This window comes from Aythya ferina (genome assembly GCF_964211825.1).
Source record: "Aythya ferina genome assembly, chromosome: Z".
Classification (NCBI taxonomy): domain Eukaryota; kingdom Metazoa; phylum Chordata; class Aves; order Anseriformes; family Anatidae; genus Aythya; species Aythya ferina.
The window spans coordinates 12,499,359-12,525,027 of NC_140299.1; the positions used below are offsets into that span (position 1 = coordinate 12,499,359).

The 25,669-nt window shown below is 37.6% G+C and overlaps 1 protein-coding gene across 4 annotated transcripts in view; it reads right to left on the reverse strand.

The window, feature by feature from the left end:
• Positions 1-1,049: 1,049 nt before the first annotated feature.
• LMBRD2 (LMBR1 domain containing 2) overlaps positions 1,050-25,669 on the reverse strand; it is a 38,536-nt gene continuing 13,916 nt past the window's right edge. For all 4 annotated transcript variants that reach the window (XM_084503774.1, XM_084503775.1, XM_084503776.1 and 1 more), the window contains 12 exons: positions 24,819-24,893; positions 24,092-24,205; positions 23,295-23,478; positions 22,248-22,429; positions 20,780-20,913; positions 20,297-20,402; positions 19,525-19,622; positions 17,613-17,716; positions 16,403-16,449; positions 10,389-10,491; positions 8,874-9,003; positions 1,050-6,909 (listed from right to left, as the gene is read on the reverse strand). In XM_084503774.1, coding sequence (XP_084359900.1) covers positions 6,849-6,909; positions 8,874-9,003; positions 10,389-10,491; positions 16,403-16,449; positions 17,613-17,716; positions 19,525-19,622; positions 20,297-20,402; positions 20,780-20,913; positions 22,248-22,429; positions 23,295-23,478; positions 24,092-24,205; positions 24,819-24,893 — 1,338 coding nt within the window. In that variant the 3' untranslated portion in view covers positions 1,050-6,848. The remainder of the gene's footprint in view (positions 6,910-8,873; positions 9,004-10,388; positions 10,492-16,402; positions 16,450-17,612; positions 17,717-19,524; positions 19,623-20,296; positions 20,403-20,779; positions 20,914-22,247; positions 22,430-23,294; positions 23,479-24,091; positions 24,206-24,818; positions 24,894-25,669) is intronic.

The following is a 25,669-nucleotide window of genomic DNA, read 5'->3' on the forward strand; positions in this document are numbered from 1 at the left end:
AAGATCTAGAAGAGACATTTGGTAGCACAGTAACAAGGAGGGAGAATGGGTGACATTCTAGAAATGGTGTGACAGGAGGAGTCCCTCCAAACAGTTCTGGGTCATTCCTACCGCAGCAATGGCAGACACTGCTCTTGAGAGGACAAAATGTTTCCTACAACTTACTTAAAACAACAGTTCCAGATCAAATATGATACAAATCAAATGCAGCAGTCACACCAATCTCAGTTGTTGCCAAATAATCTGATGTGCTAATACAATGAATTATTACTTGCTCCAGGGTATGACTTTTCAATTTACTACATCCAGAAGATAATCCTGTACCTCTCAAGGGAAATAATGCTTCATTCAGCAGAATGAAAAAGGAAGCCTAAACATATGTACAGCCACTGCATCTGTAAAGACAATAAAACATTTTAATAATTGCATTATTAAAGAAAGCCACCCTACTCATATTTGTCCCTTTTTACTTTTTTTTTTTTTTTTTTGGTAAAACCAATAAATAAACAAGTAGTAAAAGAAAAGAGTTAACTCTTTCTTCACATTCACTTGCTTTTCTTCTCAGTATCAGCTGAAGGAATTCTGTTCCAGCCGGATGGAGGAAAAGGAAGTAGGGATGTAGGAGCCGTACCCTCTGCCCCACCTCTCGCCCCCCAGAAGTACAAGGGGTCCAGTCAGCCCCAGAAACACAGAGGCTCCTTACAGGATCCCTTCAGGCACTGTGGGAAGCTTACAGCCTCCCTGTGTTCACAGAAGCCTGGGCAACCTGTCAGGAATGGGACTGGACCCAAAGTGCCGTGTCTCAGCCCTGGGCTCTGACAATGGTATGTCTAGCTATGCAGGCTTCTTTCCTCTTAAATCTTCCATTCTTTTCCCATTTAAATCTGCTTTAAAGAAGATGCAAAAAAGGTGACAAAACCATGATTGTCTTCTAAAGTAAACTTAATTTCTAGCTGGAAGGAAGGAATGGGCTGAATTTCTCTGAGAGATCACTTACCAGAAAACATTACAGAGAAGTCTGAATATCTAAAATACACCAGGGAAAAACGTATTGCAGAAATGATTTATTTCATGCCAACTTAACTCTTTGACATACAATTCAAAAATATATCCAGTACATCAATAATTTAATACACAGAAAAATTTATAACTCAGTGAATTCCAAAACAAGGTTTTATCCACACATACTTGCATCATAAGGCAAAAGCTAGTCTATCCATAAGCAGCACTCCTACAGCCTATTCTCAAAATACATTGGAGAATAAATGTCTTCTACTACTATAGCTATACTTAATAATAATTTCCCTTGTCTTCCAGATACTTCCATAGAAACATAAGATATTTCTACAGAAAATAATTTCTACAGCGATAGCTAAGCTATCAAACTATTATAATTCATAGAAATGTCAAATATAACATTATCCTGAAGAAATAACTGAATTTGCATATTATTATTGCCTGCCAATTACAACTAAAACACACACAAAATTAAACATGCTGAGGAATACATTCCAGTGCACTTTAATAGAAACAAAGAACGAACCTGGTGGTGGTTACCATATGACTGAAACAGAAGATACCAAATTTAATGCAACAATCAATGACAGCAATCAATATACTAGAAAGGGATCCAGTTCAAGGTGCTATTCTGCTAGGAACACTGGGTTTCTATTAACGTAAGTGGTGTAGGAGTGTCTCAGCTTCAGTCTAGACTACTTAATTAGAGGCACAGATAGTATTAATAGAACTGCCACGAAGCAGCACATATTCCTGCAGAGCCCGTTAGGGAAAAGGAATGTAAAAATTTCAAAAGGTTTACAAGATTCACCAGTAAGTTGCTTTGTAAAAATCAATCATTTTCTGATTTTTAAACAAAAGTTAAAAGCTAGGAGAGAATATATTGTTTCAGATTCAAACATTGCTCTCTGTTATGAATAGGCCAGATTTGCTTAAGCCTCATAAAAAGTCTTCCTTCATAAAGTGATCTGTTTGGTATCATAAATGCCCTTCAGATTGCAAGTAACTAACAACAATAATGAAAATTGTAACAAAATAATGTATTTTTCATATAACACAGTATTCCAAGATAAATTTAATAAAATTATAATTACAGAAAATCAGAGTAACCATTGTTAATACTTCATATCTAAAACTCATCGTGCTTGTGATTTAAAATAACAATAGTATTGAAAAATTAGCAGCTTCCTACTACTCCCATTAATACTGTTAAAGACAATTTATTTTACAGGTGCTTGATTGCAAAACAAAGACATATTATATATACTGTGATTTTTCCAGTAGTGTAAGTTACAGTAGTATAGTTTGTTATCGTACCTAAGTGATAAAATATATCATAGTTTGCCCTATGCCCTTTACATAGTTCGCTAAATGTCTCCTTTATGTTCCCTCATAGTGATGTGAAGTGAGAAGTCTTTCTAAGAGCTGCACCTTACTTCAAGTGCAGAGGACTCACTTCTTAATGCAGTTATCAGAATGTGTATATTTCTAGATGTTTGAAAACAGAAATACAGATCTAGCACGAACAGGAAGTTTGACTAGAGCTTTTTAATCTCCATACTTTTAAAGAAATCCAGAAATCCAGCACTGACAGAGTATTAAAGTGGCTACTGTCGTCATTCCCACATCTCAACATTCATGTCTATTTATGTGAATTCTTTTCACTGGTTTACATATCTGACTTGAAAATATTCGAACATCTGTATTTAGCTTGGGTGTTTTTGTTTTTTGGTGTGTTTGTTGCTCTGTTGTTTATTTTTTTTTGTGTGTGTGGTGGTGGTGGTGTCCATAGCTTGAGGAAAGTGTGATAATGATGATAAAATCAAAGTATACCCTGGCTGCTCAGTAACTAAAAAAGCAAGACTGTAAAGAAAGATATAATTGAAATAAATATGACTGTATACTGACAAAATTAATAAGCTAACATTCAGTTTCCAAAAAGCACATTTTGCAAGGCAGTTTTATTTTAAATCATCTAATCCAGAGCATCAAATGTACTGCAAAAAAAACATTAGCATATACTACAATCACAGCTTAGACATACCAAAGTTGATTTTAATTTATTTTATATAAATATTTTAGGGTACTAATAGGAGTAGAATTCAAGGAACTCAGCAAGAGTTTGGTTGGGGAGGGAGGGGAGAGGTGTTTAAAACCTCAGGCACTTATCTTCCAAGCAAAACTTTTGCATTGTTTTTATTAGCAGTAACCAAATTAGTATAAAATTAGCTCAGGTATGCACCAAGTGTCATGCAGGCATACAGCTTATTTCTACAACTTTTTTTTATAATTGTACTCTATTTTTTGTTGAAAGTTTTCCAGATTTAGTCATATGCTCTAATAATTACTTTTTGAAACACTTTAATCAGCCTATCAATTGCACTTAGAGCAAGAGTAACTGTTGTTCAGTAATGAACACATGAATAAAATAATGCCTTCACTTGTCAACTCAAATCTAAGCTCCCAATATCCAGGGGCTACGTGATGTGGCACTGGGGATCTCCAAGCACAAACCAGGGAAGAACCCTTGAGATATTTTATGAGCTCTGATTTCTGGGCTTTCAAAAAGCAGCCACTGGTTACTCCATTACTGCACTTCAACATCCAAAAATAGGTCAGTGGATTCCCACCTCAATGAGCTCAGAATTTCTGTATTAGCAACTGAAACCCCACTGCCATGAATTTATAAAAGCAGATCCTCAAATCACTATATCCCCATTAAAACTGCTCAGAGGGCTTAAACCAGGGACTAGTTAGCTTTTGTATATTAAATCCTGACCAAGCTTCAATAGGAAGTTCTGCTAGCAACTGTTCCACTGATTTCTGAGAGGGGAAAAAAAATCAAGCCCTGAGAAGGCTTTAACCATTGCTCTGAAGTAAACTGCAGCTAGATAAGAATAATTCACAAATGTTCAGATAAGCAAACATCCCTTCTGTGACTTTTCCACTAGCACTGAATTAGATCCCTTTGTAGTAACATTTCAGGAGTTAAATTAAGATCTTGCACCTTTATTTCATTCACAGATTTTCACAAAAATTGTTGGGCAATTAAATGAAATACATGTTATAAAAATAGAAATATAAAGTCTTGGAACATTCATGTTGATGGATGTCCAAAACATACATCCCCTTTCAGATAAGGCTGAATACAAGATAGTGTTTCTAAATGTAGCTACTATAAATTAAATAGGTGCTATTATAAAGTTCCTATTATAAAGTTCCTAAAGAACAGCCTGCATTAAAAAAGTGTCTCTTTCTCAACTTACAGTTCCTGATACAGCCATAAGATTTTGATCAAGCTTTTACAATACACAAAATGCACAAATTAAAGAAGTGCCCTCTTACAGGTAAAGTGGAAATTGCATGAGTTTGGACACATGCAGGTATAGCTGTCATTCAGCATATTCACCTAAGAACAAAATTGACAGTTATTTTATGCCTGCCCATTTATTTACATAATTATTTCTACACAAGTAGAGTATTTCTCCTCCTTCATAATAACAATACAGTGTTTTAAAACAGGCAGATTGATATATTATAAATACCACTACTGTTAGAACATATAATGTACTAAATCACAGGAGGTAGTTAGATTTCCATTAACAGTTACTTCAGAAAACAAAGACTACTTTTAAGAATTAGTAGAACACCTCATTCATGAAAATTTACTTTTCATAATAACTCAGTCCCAGATGCTTTAAGGGTTGCCTGTCTTTTTAAGCATGGTGAGAATTTATGATAGAAGCATGTTCTCTTTCAGTATTCAACATTGTTTTGCAATAAGCACTTAAGAAAACTTTAAGTGGTAAAGATATAAGACAAATTCCAATAAAGCAACATTTTAAGTTAATCAAATTTCACAAGATGTCATGACTATGACCATATCTTCAACCTTATATTTCAAACTTCATTCAACTAACTACGATTCAAAAATATATGTACACCAATGAAATTAATGAGAAGCATTTTTACACTGTTATTAACATTAATTGGCATTTTTGAATGGCATTTAAATGAGTAAGCATTTATTCTTTTTGCAACAACTTACTGCAAAGTACAGGCACCTTAAAAACAGATACATAATGGAACCAGGGCATTTGGGACATAAAGTGTTTATTATTATTATCTAGTCATGCTATGTATTTCCCTTCTTCTAAAGAAATACCCTAAATTTGTAAGTTGTGCCTGAATCATATGCAAATTATAATGTTTCAGAATTTAACTCAGCTTTCTTATTAGATTTCTTTTACACTTAAAAAGCCATCAGTATGCCAAGATTTTCAGTTACAACTATAAAAATCTTACACAGACATATCTTTATGAATGTATTCTTGCTATTGCACATGTTCATACGATGGTGAAACCCTCATCCATATTCAATTATTTACACATGCTACTTATCTTTATATAGCATTAGAAAAGGAAAAAAAAAAAGTTACCTTTCTTGATCAATATATACTTCTCCAAAATTTATGCCAGCGAGATTTATGAGCACAGCCTGCCATTAAATTTTCTGCCTATGCAGGGTCTGATTCAAAGACCACTGAAACCAAAAGAAGCCTTAATTTAAAATCAGCAGATTTTGGACTAGGCATAAAAATTCAAAAAGGAAAAAAAGTTAGAAAATGCTTATTTTAATAACTGATATAGCTGCACTTCGGATGCATCAAGATACTCTCATAGCATCTGCTCAAATACAAAAAAATAAATCCTTCCAAAAACGCTCTTTTTGAAACTTAAATATTACTGTTCAAGTTGAGCCCTAGATATAGATATACTTAGGAAGTTTGTTCTCTATTAACTTAATTATTAGTTTTCTCCTTTTGGTCATTACAAAAAATTCCACATGGACATACAATTACATCTACAATAGAAGAATCAAAGAACTGAAGGGGCTGGAAGGGACCTTGAAAGATCATCGGGTCCAACCCCCCTGCCAAAGCAGGTTCCCTAGAGCAGGCTGCCCAGGTAGGCGTCCAGACAGGCCTTGAATATCTCCAGAGAAGGAGACTCCACAACCTCCCTGGGCAGCCTGTCCCTGTGCTCCGTCACCCTCACCATGAAGAAGTTCTTTCGCGTGTTGGTGTGGAACTGCCTGTGCTCCATCTTGTGGCCATCACTTCTTGTCCTATCCCCATAAACCACTGAAAAGAGGTTGGCCAGATCCCCCTGTCTCCCACCCCTCAGATATTTATACACATTGATGAGATCCCCTCACAGTCTTCTCTTCTCCAGGCTGAACAGAGCCAGTCTCAGCCTTTCCTCATAGGGAAGATGTTCCAGGCCCCGTATCATCTTTGTGGTCCTCCACTCGACTCTTTCCAGGAGATCCCTGTCTTTCTTGTAGCGGGGAGCCCAGAACTGGACACAGTACTCCAGGTGAGGCCTGACCAGGGCAGAGTAGAGGGAGAGGATCACCTCCCTTGACCTGCTGGCCACACTCCTCTTAATGCAGCCAGCATTAATGTTCCCATTGGCCTTCTTGGCCAACAGGGCACACTGCTGGCTCATGGCCAACGTGTCATCCACCAGGACCCCCAGGTCCTTCTCCTCAGAGCTCCTCTCCAGCAGGTCATCCCCCAGCCCGTACTGATACATGTGGTTGTTCCTTCCCAGGTGCAGGACTCTACACTTGCTCTTATTAACAGGTTTATTCTTGTCATAAGTGGTAAAGTTCTAATACATGTGCATTTCCAAAATATAGTTGTTCCTTCATTATTATTTTAAAAACAAAAATGGTCTTCTCTATTTCTGTGATATATCATAAATACAGTATTTTCCAAGCAACGATTAAGAAATACATGTCCACTGAATTTTCCTTAGCTTTGAGTTTAGACATCATCAAATATTACGCTTCGAGACATTGACAGGTATCTTCCACCAGGCTGGTACCTGCAGAATGAATTTTAAGTATGAAAAAGTATCACAGGAAAAAGAAGAATAAAGACCCAAGAATATATATAACCCTCACTGCACACTTTGCTTCTTTAGTCTCAATGATTGTTACAAGATCTGAAGTTCTACTGGATTACTTTTTCCATGAGAATGTTTTATGCAGTCATTAAATTAAATCTCATGTGATCAAAAAAACATATGGTTTGCGATATGAACATAGGGAGTCTTAAAGAACTTTGCTTCCTGTTACAAAGGAAAGAAGTTGAATGCTTTTGTTAAATAGTACAAACGTTTTAAAAAACAGCATCAAGTTTCTTGTTTGGGTGTTTAACAGAACATACTGTATTCCTAGGAAGCATATAAAGATTAATTAAAACAAACAGCTGCATACTTACCTGGAAAAAAAGGAATCTTCACAAATTATTGGTCATATATATTTCAAAAGGATTTAGAAGGCACAAGTACAATCTGATACAAGCATGATGTACTTCCTGTCTGCAGTACTTAGGCAAAACCCAAACAGACACAAAACCAGAACTTAGCCTCCCTAGTGCTATTACAATGTCCTAAAACATTTATAACTATTGCAGAAGCTATCATTTTAAAAAAAGTAAAAAATATATCAATGTCACACAAACAATCTTTAAGTGAATTGAAATTTTAAATGGAATTACTCTTGATTTATCGACTCTATGAAATGAAGGTTATAGAAGAAGGCCCTATTAAACTCTCTGGCTCCAGGTTTCCTTCTTAAAGCAAAAGATCAGAATGCTCTGCAAAATTGCATAACTGCCAGAAGACTTCAGATATATACTTGAAAAGTATTTGCCTCAAAATAATTATAAGAAAGCCTATGTACATTTTTGTAGGTTATTACCCTTCCACGCACTGTTTAGAAAGTCAACAATGCTTAGAACTGCAAGGCTAGTTTCTCTTTAAACTCTTGTACTTGAACAAAGCCAACAACCCCAAGCTTCTGAAATGTTGTGACACTAGATAATACAAGTTAGTCGCTGTTATAATCTAACACTGCTTCTAACACTGCTGAATCAATCCACAGAATCTGGTAGGGTACTTTAACAGCATTCTTTACATGCTTTTGAACTGGCATTTATTTGTTGACATTACAGATGTAACTCAACAGAAACCACTTTGGAATTTTTATTGGATTTGATATGCTAATTTAAGCTGAAAAATAACACGAAGTATAACTTCCTTATAAGAAATTTAAAATGATTTATCATTTAAAGGTTCTAAATCATAATAGACTAGGTAAAAAAAGCATCCATTACATGTGTTACTTCTTTCCTCAATATGAAGCAGAGCCTAGCAGCTAGTAAGATACCTGTTTCAAAACTAAGAACGTTTGGTGTTGCAAAGACATTCAGAGAATCACAGAGTTCTCTATTATACACAGAGCTACACCATACAGTCCTAGAGTTTTTGTTCAATAGCTTCAGATTTTCATTTACTTCACTAGTCTCAAGATCTGATCCCCAGCTGCATTCCTGCAACTACTGGCCTGTAATACTCTGTTCTGTTTCCTGCCTTTCCATCCTTTATGATGTTTGCATATAGGGAAATCAAGTAAGCTTTCTGAAGTACTGTAAGACTGAGGTCCTGTAGGAAAACCTTATATAGGACATATGTAGGTCTTTCTTCCGGTCTTTCACTTCTGTATTTATAAGCAATATTTTTCACATTACACCAACATACAAATTTAATGTTCAACTCAAACATTTCTAATAATAATAAAAATGGAAAAGCCTTCATGTTTTGACTGGTTTTAAAACATTTTTCATATCTTCGTGGAGAAGGAAGAAAAAGAAAAGAGCTAGTGAGAGTCAAATATGGTTTAAAAAGCTATTATTACAAAATCATCCAATATAACTTTTACAGATCAGGAGATATGAGCTAATATCTTTTAATTTTTAATTCTAAATAAAACAGAAATTCCTCACCTTCCAGAGTCTGATTCAAGAGGGTCATCATTAATGGAGTCTGCATTAAAATCCAAAGGTTCTGCATCCTGGAGAAGTTCTATTCTATCTCTCTCAGTCCTACCATTTGATCGGGTGTACTTTGACAGTGCTGAATATGTAAAAGAAAGGAAAGACACTTGTTTGGTCTATGTACACCTTAGAGTGTGTGGAAACATAAAACTTTAAAAAAACACGATAGAAAACAGTGTAATAATTTGCTAGTATCTCAGATAAAGCATAAGAGTGATTACCTAGAGTAAGTTCAATATTAAACCAAATCTGGCTACATTCTCAAATTTGTAGGTAATTTGGATTTTATTTTTAATTTCCAGAGCTATGTGACTACAACTTTTCATTTTCCCCTTAACTAGGATGAAATCTAGTTTTTCATTTTCTTTTCATTCTTTGCAAAAGTTATAAACAAATATTACTTAGAAGTAAATAAATAAAGCATTCATTCTTCTTCCTACTTTCTACTTTTAATTAAACTAGCTGTGAAAGAGATGTGTATAAAATTTACCTGGAGGTTTTTCTGTTCTTTTTCTGTGGATTTATCCATTTCAAAACAAATTAGTGAAATAACCAGTTGTTTTGCAATTTACTGCCTCCTTCACTAGGCCAGTGCCTACAGCTGTTGTTGTGTAGGCACAGTGCCTACAGAATGCTGCACAATCATATCGTTAATATTAAAATATAATTTCAAATAATTTCAGTTTGGCTATCACTGAAAATTTGGGTTTCCAACTGTTGTAATGTGTGGGGGGAAAAAAATCTGCCAGCTGTCTCTGAAATATGTTCAAAGCTTCCCCACCTCCCACTTTTTCTTACCTTTTTTTTTTTTTTTTTGAATCTTTTCCCATTTATTGAGTAAACTTTTATCAACTTTGCTTAATTTAACCTGTCATACGTAGTTGTTCAGTTACATTTCTCACCTGTTGTTCGCTTACAAGAGCGCATAAAATATATTTAAAAACATTAATACAAATAATGACACAAGGACAAGTCAACCTTTGGAAAGTTAAAGCAGACAATGAAAGTTTGTTTGTTTTCAAAGATTTTTGTCTCAACATTATTATTCTTCAACAAGAAAAATAATACTGCACATATAAGAATCTAAGCCATCAGTATTTTAACATGTGTTATTAAATGAACATGTCCTAAATTAAGTATTTTTGTTACAAACTGCAATGCTGACTGCAATCAGTGTATGTCTCATAAGAAAACCATGTAACTGAGACCAGCCAGAATCTCCAACTACAGCTGGTCAAAAGACAGGAAGAAACGCAGTACTCTTTTCAGGTGTCTTTAACGGAAAAGGCAACACTATGCCACGGAAGGAAATGTATCAGCACATCATCTAAGACAAAAGGAAACTATTTAGTCTTTCTTATACAGCCAGCAATTGTGCAGACAAGATATTAAAAACCTAAAAACAAACAAACAAAAATGTACACACTCAAAACAACAACAGAAAAAAAAACACACAAAACTTACGTCTATTGGTATTGGTCTCTGAGAAACTGGATTCTTTCTGTTCTGTGTGGACAACCCTGTTTCTAGTAGAATCCTCTCTATTTCCATACCGCTCTTTCCATTCCTAGAAAAAGACAAAAAAGAAAAACATTAGCTGTGAGTAAAGAGCAATGCAACTACAGCGTACCTAGCATCAAGAGATATTCCACAATTCAAAGCTAACTGGTCAATTACAACATACTATGAAAGTAATACTTCAAAAAGAGTTACTCTTTGATACCTTTATACAGCAAAAACTCTTGTTTTGTTTTAAACTCAAGGTAAGTCCTCCACAAAACCAGTTTCAATAAATGTTCTTTAGAAGAGAACGTCTCAGGGGAAACAAGCTACATATTAAATCTACAAAGTTCTTCAAATGCTCTAAGTTATGGTGAGAAGACAAACATTCCTGTTTTCTGGTTTCTCCTTCCATCTAGTGGTAGAATTGTAAAATACCCAGACAACAAAAAAAAATCTGAAAGGCTATTTTTACTAAGCTTATTCTTTTTGTTCCATTCCATCATCTAACTTTGTAGCATTTAAACTTTTTAATATGGAAAAGTATGAAGTACTAGAAAAAAAAAATATCACCCGCTCTTTTTAGGAGAGAACTTCATGTATCAATAGAAATTTTTCCAATTGTTCCACTAAATCCAATGTATTTCAGATTCATATATGGATCCCTGCTATACTCAAAAGTTGCTGTACTGTTTTACACCATCAAATCTTACAGTTCAAAGCTGTAGATCAAACATCTAATCATAATCCAGTAAGAAGTAATACTCTCAAAAGCCCCAAAAGTTTCAAAAATGGATGCGCTACAGTAGTTAGTACAAACTCAAAAAACAGGTAATATCTCAAATTGAGCTTGTAGTTGAAACTAAAATTGTTGCTTTATGCAAGATCATTTCAGTGTATACTAAATACGTCATGCATTTACTACTACATCACTTTGTATAGAGGGCAAGTCCTACAATTATGGGATGTAGGGTGCTGAGGGAACCATCAGAAGAAAGGTCTTTGCAGTACTGGCCACTATCAAAAATTGAAGGCAAGTTTCCCTGAGCCTGAAGAACCCAGAGGTTTTAGTCCCAGAATTATCTTGCCTTTCTGTAAACAGTATTTTCCCCCTTAGTCATTTCATTTTTCACATGTAACCTCTGGATTCCTCTCTTTGATTGTTTCTGGAGAGTGTGGAAGACAGCTTCCTGACTCAGCTGGTTAGTGAGCCTACCAGGGGTGGTGCCCCGCTAGACCTTCTCTTCACAAACAGAGAAGGACTGGTGGAGGATGTGATTGTCAGGAGCTGTCTTGGGCAGAGTGACCACGAAATGGTGGAGTTCTCTATTCTTGGCGAGGCCAGGAAGGGGACCAGTAAAACCGCTGTATTGGACTTTCGGAGGGCTGACTTTGTGCTGCTGAGGACACTGGTTGGTGGAGTCCCTTGGGAGGCGGTTCTGAAGGGCAGAGGGGTCCAGGAAGGCTGGGCGCTCTTCAAGAGGGAAATCTTCATGGCGCAGGAACGGTCTGTACCCACGTGCCCAAAGACGAGCTGGCGGGGAAGAAGACCAGCCTGGCTCAACAGAGAATTGTGGCTTGATCTTAGGAGAAAAAAGAGGGTTTATAATCTTTGGAAAAGTGGGCAGGCCACTAGGGAGGACTATAAGGATGTTGCAAGGCTGTGCAGGGACAAAATTAGGAAGGCCAAAGCTCATCTGGAGCTCAATCTGGCTACTGCCGTTAAAGATAACAAAAAACGTTTCTATAAATACATCAACACAAAAAGGAGGACTAAGGAGAATCTCCATCCTTTACTGGATGTGGGGGGAAACTTAGTTACAAGAGATGAGGAAAAGGCGGAGGTGCTCAATGCCTTCTTTGCCTCAGTCTTTAGCGGCAATACCGGTTGTTCTCTGGATACTCAGTACCCTGAGCTGGTGGAAGGGGATGGGGAGCAGGATGTGGCCCTCACTATCCATGAAGAACTGGTTGGTGACCTGCTATGGCACTTGGATGTGCACAAGTCGATGGGGCCGGATGGGATCCACCCAAGGGTACTGAGGGAACTGGCAGAGGAGCTGGCCAAGCCACTGCCCATCATTTATCAGCAGTCCTGGCGATCGGGGGAGGTCCCAGTTGACTGGCGGCTAGCAAACGTGACACCCAGCTACAAAAAGGTCTGGCAGGTAGACCCAGGGAACTATAGGCCCTGTCTGTTTGACCTCAGTACCAGGGAAGCTCATGGAGCAGATTATCTTGAGTGTCGTCACAAGGCACTTTGATCAGGCCCAGTCAGCATGGGTTTATGAAAGGCAGGTCCTGCTTGACGAACCTGATCTCCTTCTATGACAGAGTGACGCGCTGGGTGGATGAGGGAAAGGCTGTGGATGTGGTCTACCTTGACTTCAGCAAGGCTTTTGACACCGTCTCCCACAGCATTCTCCTCAAGAAAATGGCTGCTCTTGGCTTGGACTGGCACACGCTTCGTTGGGTTAAAAACTGGCTGGATAGCCGGGCCCAAAGAGTCGTGGTGAATGGAGCCAAGTCCAGTTGGAGGCCAGTCACTAGTGGTGTCCCCCAGGGCTCCGTGCTGGGGCCGGTCCTCTTTAATATCTTCATCGATGATCTGGACGAGGGCATCGAGTGCACCCTCAGTAAGTTCGCAGATGACACCAAGTTAGGTGCGTGTGTCGATCTGCTCGAGGGTAGGAAGACTCCGCAGGAGGATCTGGATAGGCTGCACCGATGGGCTGAGGTCAACTGCATGAAGTTCAACAAGGCCAAGTGCTGGGTCCTGCACCTGGGGCGCAATAACCCCAAGCAGAGCTACAGGCTGGGAGAGGAATGGTTGGAAAGCTGCCAGGCAGAGAAGGACCTGGGAGTGATGGTGGATAGTCAGCTGAATATGAGCCAGCAGTGTGCTCAGGTGGCCAAGAAGGCCAACAGCATGCTGGCTTGTATCAGGAACAGTGTGACCAGCAGGGCTAGGGAGGTGATCTGTACTCAGCTCTGGTGAGGCCGCACCTCGAGTACTGTGTTCAGTTTTGGGCCCCTCGCTACAAGAAGGACATCGAGGTGCTTGAGCGGGTGCAGAGAAGGGCGACGAAGCTGGTGAGGGGCCTGGAGAACAAGTCCTACGAGGAGCGGCTGAGGGAGCTGGGCTTGTTCAGCCTGGAGAAAAGGAGGCTCAGGGGTGACCTTATTGCTCTCTACAGATACCTTACAGGAGGCTCTAGCGAGGTGGGGGTTGGTCTGTTCTCCCACGTGCCTGGTGACAGGACGAGGGGGAATGGGCTTAAGTTGCGCCAGGGGAGTTTATGTTGGATGTTAGGAAGAACTTCTTTACTGAAAGGGTTGTTGGACACTGGAACAGGCTGCCCAGGGAAGTGGTGGAGTCACCATCCCTGGAAGTCTTTACAAGACGTTTAGATGTAGAGCTTAGGGATATGGTTTAGTGGGGACTGTTAGTGTTAGGTCAGAGGTTGGACTCGATGATCTTGAGGTCTCTTCCAACCTAGAAATTCTGTGATTATCTTGCCTTTCTGTGAACAGTATTTTCCCCCTTAGTCATTTGATTTTTCACATGTATCCTCTGGATTCCTCTCTTTGATTGTGACTGTCTACGAAATTCCAAATGCTGTAAGTCAATTACTAAAGCTGCAGCTAACTGAAGCTGCTTAAATGAAGCTGCATGAATTATACTCTGGTAACAACAGACCTGAGGAAGGCTGAGGTATTCAACAACTTCTTCGTCTCAGGCTTCACTGGCAGTCAGACTTCCCATGTCTCTCAAGCCCCTGAACATCTAGGCAAGGGCTTGGAGAGCAGAGTCCCTCCTACTGCAAGTGAAAAGCAGGCTCAAGACCACCTGATGAAATTGAAAAGGTACAAGCCTAAGGGGCCTGATGGCATGGATCCCATGGTCCTGAGGGAACTGGCTGATGGAGTTGCCAAACCTCTCTCCATCATAGCTGAAAATTCATGACAGTCAGGTGAAGTCCCTGGTGACTGGAAAAAGGGAAACATCACTCCCATTTTTAAAAAGGGTAGACAGGAGGACCTGGAGAACTACAGGCTGGTGAGCCTCACCTCTGTGCCTGGGAAGATCCTCCTGGAAGTAATGTCAAGGCACATGCAGGACAAAGAGGTGATCTGAGACAGCCAGCATGGCTTCACCAAGGGCAAGTCAATCTGTTTGCTTTTTGTGATGGAGTAACTGCATCAGTCAACAAGAGAGACTGACCAATGTCATCTACCTGAACTTCTGTAAGGCCTTTGACATGGTCCCACACGACATCCTGAGCTCCAAATTGGAGAGAGATGGATTTGAAGGGTGGACCATCCAGTGGGTAAGGAATCGATTTGATGGCCACACTCAGAGAATGGTGGTCAATGGCTCTACGTTCAGGTGAAGACCGGTGACAAGTGGTGTCCCTCAGGGGTCTGTCTTGGGACCAGGGCTGTTTAATGTGTTTATCAATGACACAGACAGTGGAATCGAGTGCACACTCAGCAAGTTTGCAGATGACACCAAGCTGAGTGGTGCAGTTGATGCATCAGAAGGAAAGGATGCCATACAGAGGGACCTGGACAAGCTTGAGAAGTGGGCCCATGTGAACTTAATGATGTTCAATAAGATTAAGTGCAAGGTGCTGCACCTGGGTTGGGGCAATCCCAGACATGAGCACAGACTGGGAGAAGAACCCACTGGGAGCAGTCCTGCCAAGAAAGACTTGGAGGTTGGACAAGAAACTTGACATAAGCCAGCAGTGTATGCCTGCAGCCCAGAAGGCCAACAGGGCTGCACGAAAAGAGGTATGGCCAGGAGGTTGAGGGAGGTGATTGTTCCCTTCTACTCTGCCCTTGTGAAGCCCCACTTGCATCCAGGTCTGGGGACCCCGGACAAGAATGATGTGGATCTGTTAGAGCAGGTCCAGAGGAGGACTACAAAGATGACCAGATGGCTGGAGCACCTCTTCTAGGAAGGAAGTCTGGAAGCAGGAGATGTTCAGCCTGAAGAAGAGAACACCTGGGGAGACCTTACTGTAGCCTTTCAGTACTTACATGTAATGTGGGGCTTATAAAAAAGATGGAGAGAAACTATTTACTCAGGCAGATAATGGTAGTAACAAGAGGGAATGGTTTTAAACCGAAGGAAGGGAGATTTAGATTAGATGTTAGGATAAAATGATTTCCTCAGAGGGTGGTAAGGCACTGAACAGATTGCCCAGAGAAGCTGTGCATGCCCCATCCCTGCAGGTGTTCAAGGCCAGGTTGGATGGGGCCCTAGGCAACTGTATCTTCTAGTGGGTAGCATCCCTCCCTGTAGCACAGGGATTGGAACTAGATAATCTTTAAAGATCCCTTCTAACCCAAGCCATTATATGGTTTTACAATCTTTCAACTCAATAAGCATTGGAAAAGATTTGAATCAAGTATTTTGTTTGCTACCCAGTGGCAACAGCACTTATTCTGTCTTAATATAATTCCCTCCTCCGAAAAAAAAAAAACTAACCCATGCCAATTATTACCAATGAGCAAACAAAACAACATGTAAGTTTAGGAGAGCACACAGTACCCATTTCAAGTGAATATTCCAACACTGCCTTTCCACAGTTATTTCAAGCAGAGCAGTATCAACAGAAGGGTTTGAGAGCAAGCCATTCAAGATTATTTTGAAACCAACAGATTGGGATCCCACTTAACAGGAACTACATTTGTTACACCAATAGGCAAAGGTCTTTCTAACCGCACACGGAGTAACAAGAGCGTCCAAGTAGTATGACCACAATCAACCTCTCATCTTTTAAAATGATCATGTACATTATCTTTTTCCCCCAGTCATGACTATTCTGCAAGATTAAACTGATTCCATCAGTTATTGGAGGATATACATTTTTTTTGTCAAATAGTTCAAGATGAATTAAATAGCAATAGCAAATCCTACCATATATTGTACTACACTATAATTATGATTACAGAAAACATGCTCATACCCTTCTCCTGTTTTCACCTTCTTCCTGTCTTTGTCGTTTTCTTTTCTCTAAAAATAAAAAAAAAAGTCCAGCTATGTAACAGAAAAATAGTTATTCACAGACTTTTCTCAAAGGGAATGAAAACCCAATGTTAACTACCAGGGTTCTCATTGAATAGATGACTCATACAATTAAATAAAGCCAAAGACAAAGCTGCTTCTCTATCATTATGGAGTTTCCCATTAAAATCAATTCATCATGTTTATATCTTCTGTCAAGACATAACAATTGGATACCAGTTGGCAAAGCAAGAATAGACTTGAAGAAATGACTGGAAAAAGTATAACATTAAGAAGAAACTTGGGTGTTATTAAATAAAAACCTTTTTGAAGTTCTGGGAAGCCTAAAGCATGACCGATATAGTTTGTGTCATTATCTGCTATTCAGTTGGAAGTGTAACATTACAATGCCAAAGAAATAGTAATCTGTTGTTGAGGGGAGTGACACCCTTCCTGCTAAAAAAACAAAAACAAAACAAAACAACCTCTAAATTAATCTAGCTGGTTTTGTTTCTAATAAGGTATGAAAGGAGAAGTAAAAGTATTGCATAATATAACATTTTATCTACAGATTTTAGTTTCTGAATCTTTACTCAGGACTGCAAACAGCTTTAAACAAGAACTCTTTCAATAAAAAAACAAACAAAAAAAACAAAACAAAACAAAAAAAAACAAAGAGCTCTCCAAAACAGCTGGTAACTACAGCTCTACAGAATATGCTTACTGTGATAAAACACAATAGTTAACAGAAATGGCAAAAATATCCTAAAGGGAACGATGGAATTTAGACAGGTCAGTGAACGCACACACAAAGACTAAAATGATAAAGACAATTTAAGTGGTAACTATACTTTATTAACAGGATCTCTGCACCTGCTTAGGTATTATTAGACTATACTAATGACTTCAAAGGAACACAACCTAACTGAATTGTAAAAATTACAGACACTGTACAAGTAAAGCTGGTATTTTACTTCAAATGTCAATGAAGTCCAATAGTGTTTACATAGGAACCTGTATTGTGAATCTGTTGCATTGTGTGCAGTAAGTAGACTGCCTCAGTACCATTCCTAACACTGAAAAGCTATATATTCTTTTTCCCCCCCAACATTTCAGACACGGAAACATGTAATATACTTTCTGTGAAGAACAGGATAGAGAATCTAACATACCTCTTCTGATTAGCTCCTTTCCTTCATCAATCAAATCAGAGGTCATTTCACTGTCCCCCATGAACTGCTGAAATCCCAAAAGATTCAAACAACGAGTTCCTAAACTGGTAAAAGTGAAAAAATAAAAATAGAAAAAATAGAAATTCCCTTCGTTAATTCACGGTAGAAATGTTCTTCCTTTCCACAGTAGAAATTTCCTCATAGTAGTTTGGATACCTCAAAATGTAAAACATTATTCAGAAATTTCTGGACAATTCAAAGAAAAAAACAACATTGAAAAAAAAAAAAAAGATTACCTCAGAGATAAGAAAATACAAAATAGTGACAGGTTCCTAAATGTAGTTGAAAGTAATGGAATATTCCTATGCAAGTAGTGAGATGCTTATGGTCTGAGAGTAGTGCAAATGATTTAAGACAATTAAGCGAAAACTTCTTAGATATAATAGAATTCATGCTTACCATATCCAATTCACTCTCCTCAGCCAGAGGAAAATTACTATCTGTTACACACATTATGATTTGTATGTTATTTTTTGTTTATTTGTTTTTAAACAGCAATAACATGAGATCTACTTTCACTGCAGTTGCTATTTAGAAGAAATGCCTGGCATTCTTTTCAGCTGTAGGCCATCATTTTGGATACCCATCAGATGGCAGTCAGAGTAAGCTTGGTCCATCTTTTGTCTAGGATTAAGCTAGTTCTGGAACTGTATCCAGAAACTTTTTAAACTTCTCAGAGCATCCATGTTTTTTTTGTTAACCTCTGTACAAACTGTAACATCAACATCATGTTCAAAAATCGCTTCATTATATACTCATTAGAAGATTTTTCCTGTACTATCTCAGCCTTAAGATAGTTAGATTAAATAAAGGAGACAGCCTTACTTGATGTATTTTAATTAAACATTCAGTTCCACACGTATGTGAATTCCTTAGAAACCATTGGAGTTCATGCAAATCAAATTCTTCTACTTTCTTTTATTCTATTACACTGTAACAGTGAAGACCCAGGATCATCATGGACAGGTCACACAAAGCATTTTCTTGTCCTTTCTCATTTCTTTTGGGGATTCTTTCACCCCAACCTAACTTGAAGATAGGCTGAGAAAAGCTAGGACTGGATTCTTGTTGCCTTATTTCATGTGAATGTACATAGGCTACTGAAGGACATTCAAGGCAAACTATATTCCAGATGACTCTTAACACATACATAGCTTCTGACTGAAAAACACTGCAAGACTGAAGGAGTGAACATAAACACAGGCAAGCTGGGTCAGATGAAAAAGTGTCTCATCTCTTACAGTGGTCAGAAACAGACATTCCAAAGCCAATTTAAGGACCAAGCAAGCATATGACTTTCTGTAAGTACCCTTCCAGACTCCTGCAATTTGTGGCTTAGGGAAGCAAGATTTAATGATTTATAACACTGTGTTTTCAAGCTAGTCTGGTAACTGAGAAAAAATTTGTTATTAGTCTGTTAGAAAGTTCATTAGATTAGTAGAAACTCTTATGATTCTTTGTTTATTGGAAAATCTTGCTGAAAACATAGGTTCCTCACCATAATTTTAATTTCAAATAGCATACTCTAATTTTTTGTAGGCTCTGAAGGTTGAACAGAATGGACCCCACAATCTGATTAATGAATGTTTAATGGGAAATTAAATTAATTTAAATGTAAAAATAAATGGTTTAAAAAAGGATATTCTTAAAACGTATACATTTCACATAAAACAACTGATCCCTATATATTTATCTTTTGCATTTTTATTAATATGTCACAGATGCATTAATATGTTCCAGGTTCACTGCTGGAAAAGAAGTGAATTGCTGAAGAAGTGAAACTGCTTCAATTGCTGAAATTGAAGTTACCAATATTAAAAGAAGTGGAGGATCAGTCTTGCAAACTGCTTACCTAAAGTAGGTTGCAATACAGAGAATGACAACCAGCATTGGATAATATATATAGAATCCATCTGCAATGAAGGACAGCACTCTCATTGATCCCATTATCTGGAAAACAAATTCACAAGAGCAAGCTATAATGATGTATTTGCACGTACAAGTAGATGGCACAATCTTTCTGGGTGTTTTCAGTCTATAATACATGGTAATTATTATCACAGATCTGATTCAGACAATTGACTGACAGTGTCCAGAAAAAAAAAAGAAAAACCACTTAAAAACATTTAAGATGCTAGTTCTTTTTACCTCACCTAATCCAGAATCGGTTAAAAAGTAGTGGATATTTTCATCTGCTATAGAAGGACTACATTAGGACACTACTTGCAAACAAAGGTAGATGCAACTTGCTGTCAGAAATCAATTGCTCAGTAAAATCAAACTCAGTACTTTTCAGTGGCCAGTTAGGTTTGGTATTAATCCATAAAGATGGAAAAATTATGCTAAAGCCAGTGGAACCTACTAAAGCTGTCAGGAAGGGAAAAACAACTTGCGCTCTCCAGCATAATGCTGTACTTTCTTAGGACAGAGACCAAAACAAAAAAAGCGGAGTTTTCAACAACTCCTGTCTAGCTAGCAGTCATTACCAAACTCTTGTTATGTTACTGTCTCATATTAGTGAGAAAATAAATGAATAGTTGAATCTCACTACAAAAAATATTAAAAAGTATTTTTCCTATTCTCTGAACCATACATAGCCTCAATACCATATTTTCTGTACTTACCGATGTGTAAGCAGTTGGCTGAGTATCTTTGTGAGAGATTGTTGCATCCATATGGGTCAAGCCCAAGAAGTTCAAGCATAATGGTGGAGTAAGACGGCAAAATAACCTGCACAAGTGTAAGAGATAATAGCATTTAAATCAATCTCTTGCATTAAAAATATTAAGAAATAACAAGATGCATGGCCTTCAAAGCCAGGTTGGATGGGGCTTTGGGCAACCTGGTCTAGTGGAAGGCACCCCTGCTCACGGGAATGGGCTTGGAACTAGATGATTTTTAAGGTCCCTGTCAATCTAAACTGTTCTGTGATTCTATTATCACAGAATAATGATGAACAGCTCAGGAGGTTTTAGACCCATATGATTATAAATGAAAGAATGTAAGTGAGAGTTTAACTGATACGCTGATTAACTGATACAATTCTGATTAACTGATACAATTGACTACTCAGCAGAAAATCTGCAAACTATGTGCCACATACTCACATGCCACTGAAAAGGAGACTGTATGCATCTGTCTGATGATGTGAAGCTAAATAGTAATAGTTAAATACACGGATCCTGAAGACAGTGGAGTAAACACAAATACTTAGGAAGAAGATGGTAAGAAAACAGGCCATCTGGAAAGGAAAAAAAAAAAAGAGATTTGAATGTAGAACCGTCCTGGTTTCAGATGGGATAAAATTCATTTTCTTCCTAGTAGCTGGTAGGATTCTGTGCTTTGGATTTCGGATGAGAACAGCATCGATAACACACCAATGTTCTAGTTGTTGCAGAGCAGTGTTTACACTAAGTCAAGGACTTTTCAGGTTCTCATGCAGTACTGCCAGCAAGAAGGCTGGGGGTGCACAAGAAGCTGAGGGGGGATACAACCAGCACAGCTGTCCCAAACTGGCCAAAGGGATATCCCAAACCATATAGCATCATGCTTAGCAATAAAAATGAGGCAGTTGGCTGGGAGAGCTGACACTGCTTGGGGACGGGCTGGAGAACAGCCAGCAGGTGGCAAGCAATTGACATTGTGCATCACTTGTTTCACTTCTTTTTTCTGTTTGTCATGTTTGGTTGTTGTTTGTTTGTTTATAATTAAGTGGTTCTAATCTCAACCCGCAAGTTCTTGAACCTTCCATTTCAATTTTCTCCTCCACCCCACTGCACCAGGAATGAGCAAACAGCTGTGTGGTGTTCAGCTGCTGTCCAGGTTAAAACCACAAGAATTCTACCAATGTGTTAGCACATAGTCTGAGTATGCAACAGGTTGATTGCAGTGTTATTTTTCATTTTGAGATAGGACAGTAACACCAACTCTGACATGAGTTTCAGGAGGTTTTTTTTCCTAGTTTAAATTTTGAATGATACTTGAGATGTTCCATGCTTCATATAAGCATAACACAACTGATGTTGGAAACATTTGTTCCACTACTTTTTATTATGTAACTGGCCTTAATACCAGTGATTTATAATTACTATGACTGATTTCGCATTTTCTTCCCATAAACAATATTAAAAACGGGTATTTTAAGTTCAAACTATTTTATTAGTATATTGAAATATTTCATCTCATCTCCTTTCCTGATACATTTGTGCACTCATATGCTAGCCACACCTCCCAGAACTGGATTTGTGGTTGGCAGCACATTCCAATTTAGGAGAAGGGCCACACACAGTCAATCAGACGCAAAGTCAAATATTTAAGTTCCAAGCTAATGCTGCACATATTATTCTACACCTGGTATTCATGACAATGGGGTTACTACTTCACCCTGTAATAGACAAATATAACAAGTGGCAAGAGGCAGACCTCCTTCACAAAAACAAAATTTCATATTTTGTGTTTTACAGAGCTTCTAAAAGCTGACGTTATTTACAGAGACTTATTTTTAAGTTAGTTTGGTCTACTGTTATTGTAATAACACTCTAGCTCTAAAGGTTTTTGTTGAGTGATCAAACTTACCTCTATGTATATATAATTATACGTCTTTTCTGCCAGCTGTATGAAAACTGCAAATAGCGATAAAACCGGATTTGTGCTGAAAAATGTGCATTCTGACCACACGACAATTACAGAGAACGTGGCCAAAACAACTGCAAGAACCCTGTAAAACCATGGTCGTAGAAGACATTCCCAGTACCACTCTGAAAAACAAATACACATGCATCCCTAATGGGTTAACACAACCAGAAAAAGAACTCTCTCAAAACACTGTTATAAACTTCATGCATGCACACCCTTCAAATCAGGACTTGAATATGTGACTCCACAAATTCCAATTCAGAACTTTTCTGATGCCTAGGGATTTGGCTCAGCCCTATGGAATTGTATGCACAGTTGTGGAAAACAAGAGTAGGATTTGGGGGGTAAATTTTGCAAAAAATGATTAAGGGCAGCAAAACAAGACTCTTCACTTTCAGCCCAAATAGTTTGGGTGACCCACTTTTTATTTGTTTGTACATCCGTTTCTCTATCATAAATAAAGCTTAGGCTTAAATTATCCTACCCCACCAATAACTCACTGCTAATACACAACAAATTAGAAGTTAATACATGATGAGAAGACACTTTCTAAGAAGATACACCAAAAACCACATCTCCTAACGTTCAATTCATGACAGATGAAGAGTCCTTTTCCCTTCAATTTACAAGAGCTTACACCCCAAAAATATCCTACAAATATAGAAGGTAGTCATGATTTATTAATTTCAAGTTTCTATTTTTCTTTCTTCTAAAGATTCAAAAGTTTTCAATGACTATTGCAACAGGCTACAGCTATTAGCTTGTAAAAAGTTCAAATTTATGGCCAAGTGAAAAAATTAATACCTGATGGCTATTCCATTAAATAAATGCATCAAAATGCACATTTGCTTCCTTCTACTGTAACTGAACATTTTCATATGAAACAATCTGTTCTTCTCACAGAACATTACCAATTAATCCAGTAAATTTAACTGTAAATATAAAACTAATTGGTTTACATATTCAAATCTGCCTAACAGCACTTACCAACAGTTGGTGTGTAGAAATATTGAACAATTTTATTCTCTGGTTCCTGGGACTGAAACGTATGAACAAATTGTCGAGTTGCACTAGTTTCATTTTTTGCCACATCTTCTAAGTAAAAGGCTTGTTCTAAAAGAATTTGCCACTGGACCTGTGTACGACGATGCCTCTGTACTGAATAAATTACCTATCATAAATTCCAAGAAATTATGGTTACAACATACTCATTTCAAAAAATGAGAGAAAAGCCTTGCAAAAATCTGTTAAAAATTCTACATTACAGAACTGCAAAGATTAATTCAGTATGCTCACAAAAGCAGACAGTTAACTATCTTAGTAAAAAAGTCCAAAGAGAACTACACAACTTCAAGGTTTTGCAGTTCTTTTATCACAATTGATCTGTAGTGTTAACAGCCTCCTATTTCCAAAATACCACTTTATTTTTGAGTCTCTGTGAATGCCACTCTTTCACTAGTTACTTTTTAAGAACTCACTGTCAACCAGTCATTACAAGGCCATCAAATCATCACAGCCAATTAAAATACTTTCAAGTTGTCTAGTGACAACAGTTTTCACATATCTAGAAAACAGATCTGGATCATTTGTGATATTAAACTTTATATTTTCTTTTGCTGAGAAAAGTTAAGCAGCATCCCCCCAAAAATAAAGAAAGCTATTCAGGTAAAATCTGAAAATTTTAGCTCGATTTGCATTTATTCTCATTACATTAGGACAAATTGGGCACTGTGATTTATTAGTGAGATAATATGTAATTATATATACATATTATATATTATTACCTGCTTGTGAAGTTTGACCAAACTTTTTTCACTTGGATAACTATTCTGTCTTTCTTCAAAATCTTCATAATCATCCATGTTCCTACCCATTCTTTCCTGGTACTCAGTAGGACACTGGTAAGAAAAAGAAATTTGACTGAAAGATGCAGGAAAACCAAGTGGCTTCTGTTAATTATTTTTAAGATGTTTTAAGCATTTCACATAACAGAAAAGCTCAGTCTAAATATAGATGCCGGTATCAAAAGGAAAAAAAAAAAAAAAAAAATCTATCTTCTACAAGTAGAAGAAATGTCCGTATTTTCCTGTTCAAGACAGATCAGCATGACATCCTTAAATAATTCAAAGAGCCATATCTGTTTATCAAAAACGCACTTCGTGTTCTGAATGAATTCAGAATAAGGCACAGAGCAAAAAACAGATTGCATTTTCTACATACCTCAGACTTCAGAAGACGGTTTTATAAGTAATCAACTGCTACTACTTCTAATATACTATGCATCTCAAAAGACATCAGAAAATTACATTCATCTTAAGAAATCCTTCTATAAAGAATTTCAACTCCAAGTCTGGTCAGAAAGCCACAGAATGCCAATTAGAGACTTTATGTTAAACGGAAAAGAACACAACAAGTAGTAGGTGCAGGATGTGCTCCCACCTCCTTGAACAGTTACTGCAAAAGATGTGCAATTCTTTATTTATTTATTTAACTATTCTTATTGTTACTTGCCTTTTTCAGTATTGTATCAACACACTTTCTCAAGGGGTGATTATACTTGATACTCTCGCTTACTTTACGGACTTCCTATTGAGGGGAAAAAAAAAAAGTTGTTTCAACATGTTAACTAGATACAACTTTACAGGGTCAGATAAGAGCCCCATCCCTGCCAATGGGAACAGTAACCACCAGAGCCTCTAACCAGGAAAGCTTGCCCATGGCAGGGGGTTGGAATTAGATGGTCTTTAACATACCTTCCAACCCAACCCATTCTATGATTATTAGACATCTAAAAGACGACAACTGAAGGCTTATTTATAAAGAAGTTGTGTATTTAAAAAATATAGCACATTGTCAGTGTCCAACTATTACTCTGCAATTGTCTAGAGGATTGGTTTCTATGCATGAATGTTAAAATGGAGCATATCTTACTGTTTTAGTTGTACGTAATGGGAACAAGTCTCCATCTTACCTTGTTTAGTTTCACTTTGTTACTTCAAGTAGCTAAATGAATATCTTTTTACACTATCTTCTATCTTGCTCACATTTATCTCTACATAGCTGACTTCTAAGACTATTTGACATTCATGAGGAATAAAACAGCTAAATTATTTGTTAGAAACAATTCTAGCAGTTTATCAGGCTTAGTGAGAACTAGGTTTTATTTTTCATCCTATCAGCAATGCAGATACAATCTTTTGATGGTGTTTTTATTTTTACAAACTGTACTTTAAAAAAAAAAGTTGTAGAGTCTAGACAACAGAAGTAATTGTGAAAGTTTAGAAATCACATCCAACACGATGGTTAGGCAGACAGAAGAACTTCATTTGTTTAGTGTGACAAGGAAGGCTAAGCAGACACAG